At 36.5% G+C, this 15,205-nt stretch overlaps 2 protein-coding genes across 2 annotated transcripts; one reads left to right on the plus strand and one right to left on the minus strand.

Annotated features, from left to right (window-relative positions):
- Positions 1-4,357: 4,357 nt before the first annotated feature.
- Positions 4,358-9,637, plus strand: LOC141345455 (Friend leukemia integration 1 transcription factor-like). The gene is made up of 4 exons (XM_073850308.1): positions 4,358-4,499; positions 4,814-4,876; positions 5,062-5,109; positions 7,356-9,637. Exons 1-4 carry the CDS (start codon positions 4,403-4,405, stop codon positions 7,883-7,885), a joined length of 738 nt encoding a protein of 245 aa, XP_073706409.1. The 5' UTR covers positions 4,358-4,402; the 3' UTR covers positions 7,886-9,637.
- Positions 9,638-11,311: 1,674 nt separating this feature from the next.
- Positions 11,312-12,430, minus strand: LOC141345454 (ATP-sensitive inward rectifier potassium channel 1-like). The gene has a single exon (XM_073850307.1). It carries the CDS (start codon positions 12,428-12,430, stop codon positions 11,312-11,314), a length of 1,119 nt encoding a protein of 372 aa, XP_073706408.1.
- Between the last annotated feature and the right edge of the window lie 2,775 nt (positions 12,431-15,205).

Below are 15,205 nucleotides of genomic sequence, written 5' to 3' on the forward strand. Positions count from 1 at the left end.
GGCTGATATGGTGATTATAAACGGTCAGTATATGGAAATTTCTTTATGAAGTTTCGAAAGAGATTTATTTATTTATTTATTTATTTATTTATTTATTCCTTTATTCTAGATAAAGTTAAAAGGAGTTTTGAAAGAGATTTTTATTTATTTATTTTATTAGTATTTATTTATTTATTTGTTTGTTTGTGGATTCATTTATGTATTCATTCAATAATTGTTGTGCTTTATTTATTTAATTTAGACAAAGTTAAAAGGAGTTTTGAAAGATTTTTATTTATTAAATTTGTATTTGTTTGTTTGTTTGTTTTTGTTTTTTACACGCTTTATTCCTTTAATCTAGATGAAGTTAAAAAAGAGTTTAGAAAGAGATTTTTAGTTATTAAATTTGTATTTGTTTGTTTGTTTGTTTTTGTTTTTTACACGCTTTATTCCTTTAATCTAGATGAAGTTAAAAAAAGTTTTGAAATTTGTATTTTTTTTAGTAGTATTCATTTTATTAGTATTTATTTATTTATTTATTTATTTATTTATTTGTGCCTTATTCCTTTAATCTAGATAAAGTTAAAATGGAATGGTACAGATCACAGATAAAACTAAATAGCCCAGTTCATGTTTGTTTGTTTGTTTGTTTGTTTGTCTATGTATTTATATATTGATGGGTGATATTGATTATAAATTGTCAGTATATGGAAATTTCTTTTTGTTTTTGTTTTTTAAAGATTTTTATTTGTTTATTTATTGGTGATTTACTCCTTTAATCTAGATAAAGTTAAAAAGGAGTTTTGAAAGATATGTTTTATTTATTTATTTTATTAGTATTTATTTGTTTGTTTGTTAATTAATTAAATCATTCATTCATTTGGGTGTTTTATTCCTTTAATCTAGATAAAGTTTAAATGGAATGGTACAGATCACAGATTAAACTAAATTAGCAAAGATCATTTTTTTGGCCTAGTTCATTCATTCATCCATTCATACATCATATATATATATATATATATATATATATATATATATATATATATAATATAAATATAAATTCATTCTTTTATTTTATTTTTATTTTTTTATGTATTTGTTTGTTTATTTCTTTCCAAGCTTAATATGATCATTATAAACTGTAATTTTGTGTAAATTTCTCTATGGAATTATAAATATACATATATATACATTTGTGGTGGGTCATTCCTTTAATCTACAAACTTTATAGAAATTTAAAGAACATATCACAGATTACAAAGTGCCAAATATTCTTTACTTCTTTATTGAGTAATGTCTTCAGTTTGCTTATGTCTTCTCAGTCAAGTTCTGCTGTGGATTTAATGCTAACCAGAAGCAATGAAAGTCGTGCTCTTTGTCATGCTTTTAGAGATTAGCATCTTCCTTTCTTTTGGATTCTGTTTTTGCTGAGAAACGCTGGCTGGAGATCCTGTTTTGATTTTGAAACGTGGGCCATGTAGTTTTATCAACACTTTCCAAACCAAACATTTTCTTTGTCTTCAGAGGTTAATGTCTTGTAGTTCCACCCAAAACTTGGATGAGATTTCCAATGCAGTGACCAGAAGAGGGCAGTGTTATGTCAAGATTGCATACGTTTTGACTCCATTCAGGTGGAGTTGTGTACTAAAGGTTCTTCTCTAAGGACAGTCATACCACAAAGGTTACTTTCAAAGACATAATTACAGTATACTAGCATTGGGCCAACATTTTTTGGCAGTCTCTGGCGGATTGATCCAATCCGGTCTCTTACGCTCCCATATGGTCATACAGAGAGCCTCTGTAAGCCCTAGAGGAAACACTCGATCTGTAACTAAGGCCAAACGTCCATCTAGGGCATATAGAGACTTGATTAGTGCCAGTCACTGGTTAATTTCCGTTTGGGAAAGAGGGATCATTGCAGTGCTGCAAGGCATGATGGGAATGTTTTAAGAGTATGTTTGAGAATGAAGGAGATTCTGGCCATTTTCCTAGGATACTGATACAGTGTTGCCATACGGGAATAAAAAACTCCCTCACAGAAAGCACACATGCTTCTCAGATTTCTGTTCTTAAAGGCATTTTTGTAAATTTGTTCAGTAGGATATCTGCATAATCATTCATTTATTCAGCATCTTCATAAATCAACTATATCTGACAGGATTATACAAAATTATTAATACTACTATAATTACTACTACTACTACTACTAATAAATATAGCTTTAAGCAGCAATTATGGGGCCAAGCACTAGGCAAGCAAGGCAGCAAGCATCAGAGCAACTAAAGCAATGAGTAATTGAAGCTATTTTAAGATGATTCTTGTCCAAATGGCTGACAAAATCATATAAAACTACTAGTAATATGATTTATGATGTGGTGTGTTTAGTGTGAGGTGACAATGACAAACTAAGTTTGGTGTCAATATGTCAAAGCTTTGCAGAGATAAAGCCTCAGAGTCATTTTGGCTTCATGGCTCAAATGTGTTGCACTGCTATACAAAAACAGTTTTGTCTATCAACACAAAATCCATAACTTTGTGTCAGCACAGTCTAAAGATGATCTGACTCGATTTTAGCGAAAATCTGACCAACGGTCATGGAGGAGTTCGAAAAAGTAGCTTTTCAATATAAATCAGAATGGTGGACAGGAAGTTCGGCCAACTATGGCATAATTGGTATGCATGTTGTTGGCATAGCCCAAGGAGTTTTTTTTTTTTTTTTTACAATAGACTAATACAATCAAAAGTTATTAGCATTTTTGGAAATTTCATAATTAATGGTTTATCACTTTTGACCAATAGGTGGCGCTGTTTCCAAATTGATGTGGTGTGATCAGTGTGAGGTGATAATAGCACATACAAAGTTTGGTGTAAATATGTCTAAGCTTTGCAGAGATATAGGCTCAGATGCAGTTTGTAATCTTTCCAGCAAATTCGTTGATGCATTTAAACGAAAACTGCTTTGTAATTCGTATTGTAATTCTTTGTAATTCGTCAAGAAATCCATAACTTTTTGTTTTTGTTTATGGTCTGAAGGTGATCCGAATCAAATTTGGTGAAAATTGGACCAACAGTCTAGGAGGAGTTAGAAAACCTTTTCTAACTCCTCCTAGACTGTTGGTCCAAAACATGAATTAAAATGGCGGTCAGGAAGTTCGGCCAATTTTGGCATAATTGGTATCAATGTTCTTGGTATGTCCAAAGGAATATAGTGCGGTCAATATAATTCATTACAATAGATCAGTGTAATCAAATGTTATTAGCATTTTTGGAAATTTCATAATTAATGGTAATGAATGGTTGATCACTCTGGACCAATAGGTGATGCTGTTACCAAATCGGTGTGGTGTGATCAGTTTGAGGTAATAATGGCACATTAAAAATTTGGTGTAAATATGTCAAAAGCTTTGCAGAGATATAGGCTCAGATGCAATTTCCAGCAAATTTGTTAATGTGTTAAACAGAAACCATTTTTTATTTCGACACGAAATCCATAGCTTTTTGTCTGAAAATGAGTCAGTTTTAGTGAAAATCGGACCAATAGTCTAGGAGGAGTTCGAAAAAGTGGGTTTTCAACATTAATCAAAATGGCGGACAGGAAGTTCGACCAATTTTGGCATAATTGGTGTCAATGTTCTTGGCATGACTTTAATTTTATTACAATAGGCAAATTTAATCAAATGTTATTAACTTAAAAAAAATTACTTGTAACTTTTGGCCACAAGGTGGTGCTGCCCCCAAACTTTTTGAATATTGTCAGGGAATGGTGCCGAAGACACATACTGAGTTTCATAATGATATGCCAATGCCTTCGTAAAATATAGCATTTTACCATGAAGTTCAAAATGGCCGGCACCCAAAATGCCTGACATGGCAAAGTTATAGGCAAAAATAGCCTGAACACTAGGTGGCACTGTGCCGAAACACTGCAGGTAGCCTCAAGATATGCTTGTTATAACACACACCAAGTCTGAATACGCCAAACCATTGTTGAGATATAGCCATTTACATCCATTTTTGCGTGCTCTTTGTCGAATTCATTCACGTGTTATTTGAGAACGGTTTGACTAATCAACTTGAATTCCATAACTTTTTGCCAGCATGGTCTGAAGATGATCTGAGCCAATTTAAGTGTAGGAAGAGTTTGAAAAAGTAGTGTTTTCAAACTAAAAAATAGCGATTATCTTACGATTTTTAAATTGTGGTGTTCATTGGAGTACGTGAGATAAAACCTAACAGCTGATTCGTACACACACAGACAGTTTAAGAGAATTTCTTTTAAAAAGTGAATATGATTAAAAGGGCTCCTTCAGCAAGGACAATAAGTGGGATATAAACCACTATAATCAGTCCAAATACAATTTCTTAGAAACATTAACACATTTTCCAAAGGCGCACTGAGCTTTTGGGAAAACAATAGCAGATTATGAAAATCCCTCATATTCTTTTTTTCTTTTCTCCAGATGCATCTTATGATGCTGTACGGAGGGCAGGCTGGTCAAACAACATGCACAGCGGCAAAGGTGAGTGTCAAACGTCCATCTCAAGTCATTGAATTATGTGTTTTTGGTCAGGCACTTAAGAGCGTCATTTTTGGTGGGTGATGTGCTTGATTCTGAGGCTTTAATCTGGACAGTAATACTGAGAGTCAGCAGATGGCTAGTCTTTAGTATAGGGACACTGAAGAGGCCCATTAAATGCTTAGCAGTTCGGCCAGCTATTGCCCGTGTTTTCTTTGGACCAAGACTTGTGCGTCTGTTCGCCCAGACGAATGTGCTTAACTGTTTTATTTTCTCTCTCCTTTGCTGTCGCAACTCTCTTTCTTTCCATTTCTCAGGCTCTCCTACAGTGGTCTCTCAGAACGTGTCCAAGAGCACTGAACAGGCTCGGCCTCAGCCCGGTAAGCAGCAATGCTCTGCCACGAGCACAAAAAATGTCATATTTTTGCATTTGGCAAGTGCAATTGCAGTATATGTTTTTATCACTTCAGTTTCTGGGAATTGAACTGATGTCCTTGCTGTTGCTCGTGCTAACCAACTATCCAGTTTAAAGGTCACATCTAGATTCATTTTTCTTTCCTTTCAGACCCTTACCAGATATTAGGACCCACTAGCAGTCGACTTGCCAACCCAGGTAACGACATGAAGGCTTAATGTGTTTTTGAGCTACACTGTATTTTAAGATTTTTTTTTTCGATTTACAGAATTATTGTGTTAAATTATTAATATTTCATTAAAATTCATTACAATACTGATTATTTTCATGTTATGGCCACTAATTAAGAATTGGGTGATTCTTGACAGTTTCAGTTCTGTTCCAAAATTCTATAATATTTGCTCTAAATAAATTAAAAACAAACAGTAAACATTAAAATCAATAATGTAAAATAAAATAAAAAAAATTTGCATTACTCACTATTAAAATGCTTAAAGGTTAAATGAAATTGAAGGAGGATAAATACAATTATTTTATTTCAGTTAGTTGATAAGGCATCTAATTTTCTTTTAGTTTAACTTGAAGTACTAAAGTAACTAGAACTAGAACTGAAATAAAATATTAATACAAATTATGTAGACATATTTAATAAAAACTAATAAAAAATGACAAAAACAGAACTAAATTACAAAAACTAATTAAAATGAAATCTATTAAAAATATTGAAAAAATAACAATGCTCAGAAAATGCTTGTAAATGTCACAAATAATTACTAATTAACACTTGAAATAAAATGTGATCCTGGACCACAAAACCAGTCATAAGGGTCAATTTTTTTAAATTTGAGATTTATACATCATTTGAAAGCTGAATAAATACTCTTTCCATTTGTTAGGTTTTCCGTTTGTTAGGACAATATTTGGCTGAGATACACTTATTTGAAAGTCTGGGGAAAAAAAATCTAAATTTTATGAAAATCGCTATTTAAAATTGTCCAAATGAAGTTCTTAGCAATGGCTATTACTAATCAAAAATTCATTTTTGATATATTTATGGTAGAAAATTTATTAAATATCTTCATGGAACATGGTCTTTACTTAATATCTTGACCCATACAATGTATTCTTGGCTATTGCTACAAATATACCCATGCTACTTAAGACTGGTTTTGTGGTCAAATGTTTTAATAAAAATATAATACATTAAATGCAATAAAAATAATAAAATACCATTAAATATTAAGTTTTTTAAATATTCTATATTCATTTCCAGGGCTTGTTATGTTTGTTTTTTGGAGAGTTTGTATATACAGAGGCCAGTAAGAGACTATTAACTACTTCTCATCCTTTTAATTACACAAATGTCTTGTTACAAATATCTACAAATTGATTAAACTGAAAAAAACAGACGCTGTTCTCAATGATTCACAGCTTTACAGAGATTGTCGCCCCCCAACGGCAAACCACTGATATTTTGAAACGTTTCAAAACAGTTTTGTCATGACAACTCTCGGAAAAGTTTAGCATGGTAATAGATATGGCAATGTTAATGTATTTGGTCTTGGCGGAATTGATCTGCTACACTGCTGCTGCTGCTGAATTGCTGCTGCTGTTGGTTATTGCTGTAGTTGTAGATTATTGCTGTTGGTGCAACCAAGTACAGAACTTGCTACTAACAAAGTATATGGCGATACGGTGCTGTGAGTATATACATGAGACATACTGCTGCTGCACAAATAGCATAAAATAACCCATAGCAGACATATATATATATATATATATATATATATATATACAGGTGGAGCTGGGGAAGGTGGAGGCTTTCAGAGGAACTCTGAAAGCGCGCTGCGAAATGCCCAAGTGAATGCTACCAGCCAATTAAATAGCTGCAAGCTACAAAGCTCATTGGTTGCGTATGCAACATGAACCAATCAGCTTGTGCCAAGTCTTATAACTCTGTAATATCATCACTTACGTTAACAACCCGTCAGTCTGCGTCATCTAGAGCAGTGGTTTTCGATCCTGGTCCTGGGGACCCACTGCTCTGCACATTTTGTATGTCTCCCTTATCTGACACACTCAGTTCAGCACATGGATCTCTCTCCTAACGAGATGACTATCTGAATCAGGTGTGTTAAATAAGGGAGACACACAAAATGTGCAGAGCAGTGGGTCTCCAGGACCAGGATTGAAAACCACTGATCTAGAGTTTCATGGCAGAGCTAGGTATTTATGACGTAATGAAGCCTCGTTTAATGAAATCACGTGACTTAGGGTGTTTAATACACACTTCCAACCACTGTTTCGAAACAACTCATTCATAAAAGTTTCAAAGCTTCACAAAGTCCATCACTAGCTAGCGCAATGCTCTAATGTTTAAGCTACAAAAAAAAAAACAATAGTGTGGGTCTCTAGTAAAACTCTCTGTTTGTGTCTTTAACCAGGTTCAGGTCAGATCCAGCTGTGGCAGTTCCTGCTCGAGCTTCTCTCTGACAGTGCCAACGCTGGCTGCATCACCTGGGAAGGGACCAACGGAGAGTTCAAGATGACGGACCCCGACGAAGTAGCGCGCCGCTGGGGCGAGCGCAAGAGCAAGCCCAACATGAACTACGACAAACTAAGCCGTGCCCTGCGCTACTACTACGACAAAAACATCATGACCAAAGTGCACGGCAAACGTTACGCCTATAAGTTTGACTTCCACGGCATCGCTCAGGCCTTGCAGCCCCATCCCACCGAATCCACCATGTACAAATACCCTACCGACCTGCCGTATGTACCAAGCTACCACGCTCACCAGCAGAAGGTCAACTTTGTGTCGCCCCATCCTCCCTCCATGCCTGTCACGTCTTCCAATTTCTTTGGGCACACCACCCCCTACTGGAGCTCTCCAACAGGAGGGATTTATCCCAATCCCAGCGTCCCACGTCATACCAATTCACATGTGCCTTCCCACCTAGGCAGTTACTACTAAAGCCTTGCGCCTTTCACCCAACTGCCCGTATGCCAAAACTTGAACTGCACTCGAAGTGAAGACAAAAAAGAAAGCTGGAATTAGAGGGATTTTGGCCGGAAAGTTATTCGAAGGAAGCAAATGTTGAAAGAAGCTGGAAAAATAAGAGAAAGTAGACCAAAATGGACCAAAAATGGCTGATCCTCTTTAAAATGGAGTACTACTTATTCAAGGACTTTGGGTTGGTGTTTGTTTTGGAGAGTGTGTGCATGTTTCTTGTGCCTTTCTACACCCGAAAGCTGCACCGATGGGCCAAAGTCCCTTCTACCAAATAAAGACCACCTCTATTATGTATAAGTCGGCGAACGACCGGAAAAAAGAATCACTGTAAACTCACCCTGTGTGTTTAATGCAATTGTGACCTAGTCCCCGCTTCCCTTTGGATTTTATCTAAACCCACCTTGGTTACACAAGTTTTATCTTTTGAAGTTGTGACTGAAACTCTCTTTTCTCAAGCAAATCTGGCAACTGGAAAAAATGTTGGCATTCAGCCGCTGCTTCTCCTCCCAGCTGGAGGACGTGGCGTCTGATTGCCTATTAGGAGCTTCTCAGGCTAGCTGGCTCAAGCTAAACTCACTTACTCATCTTTAGCACTCCTCTACGCTGACGACCAAGATGGTGTTGATGTGAAAGCTTCGTCGGATGGATTGAAACCTGCTTTACGCTTCTGCTGCATGGTGTCCCGCCTCATTGGCCAGTGAAAATCCACTCGATTTCATCTCAAAACAGCCAAAGTGTTGAGTTCACGTGAGATTTATGTCTTAAAATATTCTTAAAGCGACTGAATGTGGGCATCATGCAAAGTACCTCTTTGAAAGAAAAAGAAAACTAAATAACAGTTAAAACAGCAGCACGAGACGTTGAAACCAGAGATTCGCGAACGCTGTGCGTTTGTCAGACCTATTTGCTAATATTTTTTTTGATCAAAGGTCAACTAGGCATTAAAAGCATCTTACTGTATAAATTATGCAGAGCTATTTTCATATGTGACAGTGTTAAGAATCATACGTTAATACGAGTTGACCTCGGTCAAAATGCAAACTTTTTTTATCAGTTACTGAAGGTAGTTTGTACTACGTAGGTGTTTTGTATCTGTACATATGGGCAATAAGTTTATGAATGTTTTCTTGTATTTTTCAGAAAATGCAAAATTTTCTTTTCTAAAGTTCTTTTCTAAAGTGCATTGCCATGACAAGAAGAAAGTTATTTTGATACGTAGTTGATATTTTTATTCCTCAAAGCAAATGCCTTACCAAACATGCCTAGAGACAATCGGTTTTACAGAAGTAATGGTTCCCAAAGTGCCACAATAATGCCTTAAAGCCAAATCGTGTTACTGGTATGTGCCTAAAAAAAGTGTTTAGACAGTGTTATACAAGTGTTAGTTTCACGCAAGCATTTCCCCTTGTGTATTTTGTAGCATTAAGAAGAAGGAAAAAAAAAAGAAAAGAAAAGCTGATTGAAAATTCCCAGCTGTTCATCTCTTTAAGAGGGATCGCTCTCAGATATGAAGGAATTGTGCTATTTTATATATGCAAGTATTTGGATATTAAATTTATTACTATATAAATATATATGAAATATTGCAATTAATCTTTTTTGTTAATTTTGTTGTTTCGCAATTTATTAAGTATTACCTTTTGTAAAAGGGTCTGTTGTATAGGTAAAATGTGACAAAATAAATGTTTTTACATTAAAAATCTCTCCATATAACTTTTTCACTGTGTGTGTGTGTCATTTGGGCGATGCAACATTTGACGTGATATTTTGACTGCATTTGTTAAAAGGGTGGTGTTCTAAATTGCTAAACTAAACATGTATTGACTTACACTAAATTCATGTCATCTTTGACTCAGCTGAAGTCAATCAAATGTTAAGTCACTCATGTAAACAGACCGATAGGAAAATCTGTGTCTGGCATCAACACAACTGCTGTTTATTAATCAATCTCATGGTCTAGACTACATGATATTTGATTTAATCCAATACTGATTGATCATACCACCACAGGCACTTCTGACGCATTAAATCTGGTGAGTATTAATTCATTTGGATTTCGATCCACTGTTTTGGTAGGGAAAAGACTAGATCATTAAAAAAAAATAAAAAAAAATAAATAACTCACTGGAAAATCTGAGATGAACTAAAGTTTTCAGTGACGTAATGTCAGTACTAAAAAGTTGTAAACACATGGATAGTGTAAGGTAAGATCTATTAATTCTAAGTGTTAGCCAGTGAAAGCTCTTCAGGGCATTATCTTCATCCCACGTCTAATATGTTTTAAAGCCTCTTTATTATTTGATGTGTCATGTAGTGAGTCAGAGCCTCAGACAGCAGTACTCGATCACGCACCACCCTTCCTTACGCACAAGTCTCCACGCTTATGTTTTATGAGCTTCACAAATTTCCAAGTAGTCAGCGCTGCTAAGGGCAAAGCTGTGACACTGAATGCTTTGTGGAAGACTTTTGTGCAGGAGCCCTGCTGTCTGACCAGGAATTGTATAATTGCATTGGATTGTATAAATAAATACATATTTATTTATTTATGTAAAATATGTATTATGTAAATACACTTTATGTGTTTAATTATTTAATTTAAAATATAAATATAACATTTGAAAAATGGCAACCTGAGATTTATTTATATTTATATAGTTTTAAAATAATAATAAAAATAATAATAATAATAAATTGATAATTATATAAATATTCTCTAAACCAAGACTTGCCAAGCTGACTGTTTGTCATCTATACCTTTGTCTTGTACGCCCTCATGTGGTCATGTTTGAACTGTGAATGCTGGAAAATGATTTTTATTAAGCCGTTTCAACAAAATAACCCACCAATTCCAATTCTTAATATTATTTATTTATCAAAAAGAGCTATTTGCAAAGTACAAATGACATTTACACATTCAATATTAACAATATCTACTAATTTACAAAGAAATGCACAATCCCAGAATGATCCAGAGCAGAAAATCATCTGCTAGTTCGCTGGTATTTGAAATACTTTTTTTTATACAGAGAGAGATTAATCAAAGTCAATCTCTTATTAATGAACTTTCAGTTAATACTCTCACTCCCAATGACCCAGTAACAGAAGACAGTTCTACTTTCACTTCAAGGACAATTCACACATTTACATTTCTAATATTCTTAGGACAGAGATTTAAACACTAGCTGCTCTTTAAAATCATAAATACATTTCAAAAAAGAAATGGATTCCTGCAGAATTGCCACTGGGTGGGTGGGGGTTTTCCAGAGATAAAACACTTGTTGCCTCTTGTGCTCACTATGAGAGACAAAAAGCATTTGTGTCCAGTGTCCATTGTCATCTGCAAGATGGTGACCTTGCAACATTGCTCAGTATGTCAGTCAAAAAGCTTTACATTTTGGTGGTATTGGGTGTCTCAATGTCAATCACCTCAAAAGCCTGGTTATCAATGCCATTGATGGAGTGGTGATGGTGTCCTGCCTCGTTGTGGTAGCAGTAGGCGCAATGAGCGGTCGGTACAGGCACCACCCTGGCGAAGTTGGAAAAGTCAACGTGGTATTTTCCCTCTTTGCTGCGGGAGATGATCGGGAGGAAGTCATAGCCCCACATGATCTCCTGAGGGATGTAGGAAGTCCTGACCTGGCAGGTGGAGCTGGTAGACTCGGCTGTGCCATCGAGAAACACCACAAGCTCAAACTCCTGCTGATGCAGAGTGTCCACTGCCATGTCAAAGAATGGGCTGGATTTGTCGATGACATGGTATAGAGTCAACGGACAAACGAAAAACAGGTTGTCCTTGCCGGCATCCACCATGAAGTCAATGCTGACCTGGTCCAAGATGATGGTCTCACCTTCAGGAGTGATCGTGGTCCTCAGGAGCTTGCCGTAAATCTGGCTACCGATCATCAAGGTCTTGCGCAGGTTGGCCACGCGGATCTGAAGGCAAAGGGTACCTTTTTTAGGGCAGATAACTGCGGAGTCACTGAAGGTTATGGTCTTGGCTCTCTTCTTGGGAAGGGCGATTTTGGTCATAATTACACCGACCCAGAAGCAGTTGATTATGGAGCCCATAAGACTCTGAATTATAATCAGAGCCACAGCTCCTGGACAGACGTCGGTGACGTACACATTTCCATAACCAATGGTGGTTTGGGTCTCCAGTGAAAAGAGGAAGGCGTAAGTTAGGCTGTTGACGCTGTAGACACATGCCGTGTGATTCGCAGGTGGATTCTGCCACTTCAAGTCGCCGTGGTCTCTAGCAATCCAGTACCAGATGAGGCCGAAAATGAACCAGCTGAGGGTCAAGGATGCTACGAAGTGCAAGATAACAAAGCGCCATCGGGTCTCCACAAAGGTGGTCCATATGTCGAGGACGTAGGCGAAGCGGTTTCTGTGCATTACATTGCCAAACTCAATGTTGCAGCGGCCGTCTTTGGTCACCAGGCGGTATTTGCGAACCCGGCGCTCTGATATGTACTCCTTCACCACCTCTCTCATGGAACGAGTCATTTTGAGAGTATGTCTGGGAAGAGAAAGAAGCAATATTTGTTAGAACCAAACAAAGTCTTAACACAAAACAAAATAGCAAGCTCTCGGCTACAGCGTTTCAAACAGAGACAGAGAACGTGTTGTCCCACAGACTGGAGTATTTAGGGATAAACACTGGCTTTTGTTATGCATGAGGTGGGATAGCCAAATCTGTCCACATACTGTACGTGCATGAACACCTGAGTTGATTTCATATTTTGCAAAACACTAAACAATTCGTTTAAATCTGGGCCATTTCAAAAACACATTCCCAATCATTTCAAAAATCACATGACAGTTGCAATGTTATTAGTTGCTGATGCTCTTCATTACATCAGATATCATATTGAACACATTCAGTGTTTTCTTTCTCTCTTGGACATTGCAAGTTCATTTGAAACTAGTTATAGCTGCGCTTAGAAGCAACGCATGAGTGAGCACAGTGTTTATTAGCCACTAGCAAATCTCTTTATTAACAGCATCAATATCAATATCAATTAAACACTGCAAAAAATGATTTTCTTAGAATTGTTGTCTTGTTTTTAGTCAAAATATCTAAAAATTCTTAAATCAAGAAAGATTTTCTAGACAAGTAGAAATTATTGTCTTGAAACAAGCAAAAAAAAATCTGCCAATGGGGTAAGCAAAATAATCTTGTTTTCTGTTTTAAGCAAAAACCCACTTAATTTTGACTTGTTTTTTTCTGAATTTTTAGATATTTTGGCTGTAAACAAGATAAAAAAAATCTAAGTAAGAATAACATTTTTTTTTTTTAGTATAGTGCAAGGAAATGTTACTCAAATGAATCGATAATCTGTCACGGTGTACATAATTTGCGTGAAAATGAAGTAGTTGATGTTTTACAACCTCTAGTGTTCATTTAAACTGATGTTAAAATATCTTAAAATATGACCACAACTGAAAAAAGATTGTTTTGTGTGTGCAAATTCAAGTTAGTTTGATCAATAAGCCTTAAGCTGTCAGTTTCGTCTTGCACCTGACTGTTTCTCAGGCCTGTGGTTTCGCTGCAGGCTATGATTCACGATCGTTTTACTCCACTTGACACATTCTGCGTGTTTCTTTGTACGTAATTACAACAGTAAATAAAAGCGTTGATAAATGCAGGCGTCGCATGGCAGCGTGTTCAGGGCAGTTAGCTGCGGGTAATCCCTGCTTATCTGTCGTTTATGAGCGGCTGAGTGCTGCTCGGTTCGCTCCAGATCCATTTGTTCCATCTCTGGAGTGTGCTTAATGTTTAATGCAGAGTCTATTAGAATACACATCAACTCTGTTCTGAAGCTCAATTACAGCACAGAATAGCAACTGTTCAGCCCAGCCAGAGGAACCCGCAGTTCCCATCCACCACCAATCATCTGCTGTGCAGATTTATGAATTTAATGTTCCCAAAATACCATGAGGGATATCGGTCCTGATGAGTGAACCAGACTGCACATCAGATGAGCAGAGATTTACATCACAGATTTAGAGATGTTCGGCTTACCTTCTACAGTAGTCGAGGTGCGAAAACGTCACTCGCTCGCCGATTCACTTGCTTGTGTCTTTTTGCCTGGTCTTTCCCGTCTTTTAAATGTGAGCTAAAGCAGGAAACTAGAAATCAGCATATGTGTGTTACTCATTAATAAGTTGCGTCCCTCCTTAACTCTGTCACACTCCACTACTCTCTCTTTTCTCCAGGTGTCTGTGACAACTCATGACAGACTCTTCCCTTTTGTAGGCTTCCCTCCTACTCATGCTGTGTTTATCCCGTGTTTATGTATACACAAAAATGCTTTACGCAAGGGGAGAGTACAGGGTGCATTTACTCAAGACGGAAGTACTTATCAACACACGCACACACTCCCGCACGCCATGCTTTAACCACTGAACTGTTAAGGGTACCCCCACGAAATCACATCACATAAATATTCGTCAGCAGCGATGGTCATGTTATATTAAGCGATGCATGCAGCGATAAATCTTCTGTGAATGATTTGGGTCACCAGCAGGCTGTAAACCATAAAGGTTAAAGGTCACACTTTCAGGCTTTGCCGTAACTAAAGTGATTTGTATTTGGAGATCTATAGGAATAGCTAATATGCGTATTTGTTTGCGCTTGATTTTTAAGATCTAATTCTCACTAACCACACTCTTAAAAATAAAGGTGCTTCATGATGCCATAGAAGAACCTTTTTGTCTAAATGGTTCCATAAAGAACCTTTAACATCTGAAGAACCTTTCTGTTTCACAAATGGTTCTTTGTGGCAAATAAGGTTCTTCAGATTATAAAATGGTTCCTTCAAGAACCTTTGACTGAATGGTTCTTTGAGGAACCAAAAATGTTCTTCTATGGCATCACTTGAAGAACCTTTTGAAGCACCTTTATTTTAAAGAGTGTATTAACTACAGCTTTTGCCAGAAGTCATTGCATTCATAATCAATCAGATATACAGTGCCTTGCAAAAGTATGCGTCATTTTTTTCACATTGTTTTGTTGCAGCATTATGTTAAAATGCTTTAAATTAGTTTTTCCCCACATCAATTTACACTCCATACACCATAATAACAAAGCAAATTTTACAAATTTATTAAAAATAAAACACTGAAATAAGTACATTGCATAAGTTTTCATACCCTTAACTTAATACATAGTTGAAGCTCCTTTACAGCCTCAAGTCTTTTTGGGTATGAGTTGACAAGCTTTACACATCTGCATTTGGCAATTATCTGCCATTCTTTGCCTCACCTTTTCACCTCTCA

The sequence above is a fragment of the Garra rufa genome, chromosome 11, assembly GCF_049309525.1.
Source record: "Garra rufa chromosome 11, GarRuf1.0, whole genome shotgun sequence".
Classification (NCBI taxonomy): domain Eukaryota; kingdom Metazoa; phylum Chordata; class Actinopteri; order Cypriniformes; family Cyprinidae; genus Garra; species Garra rufa.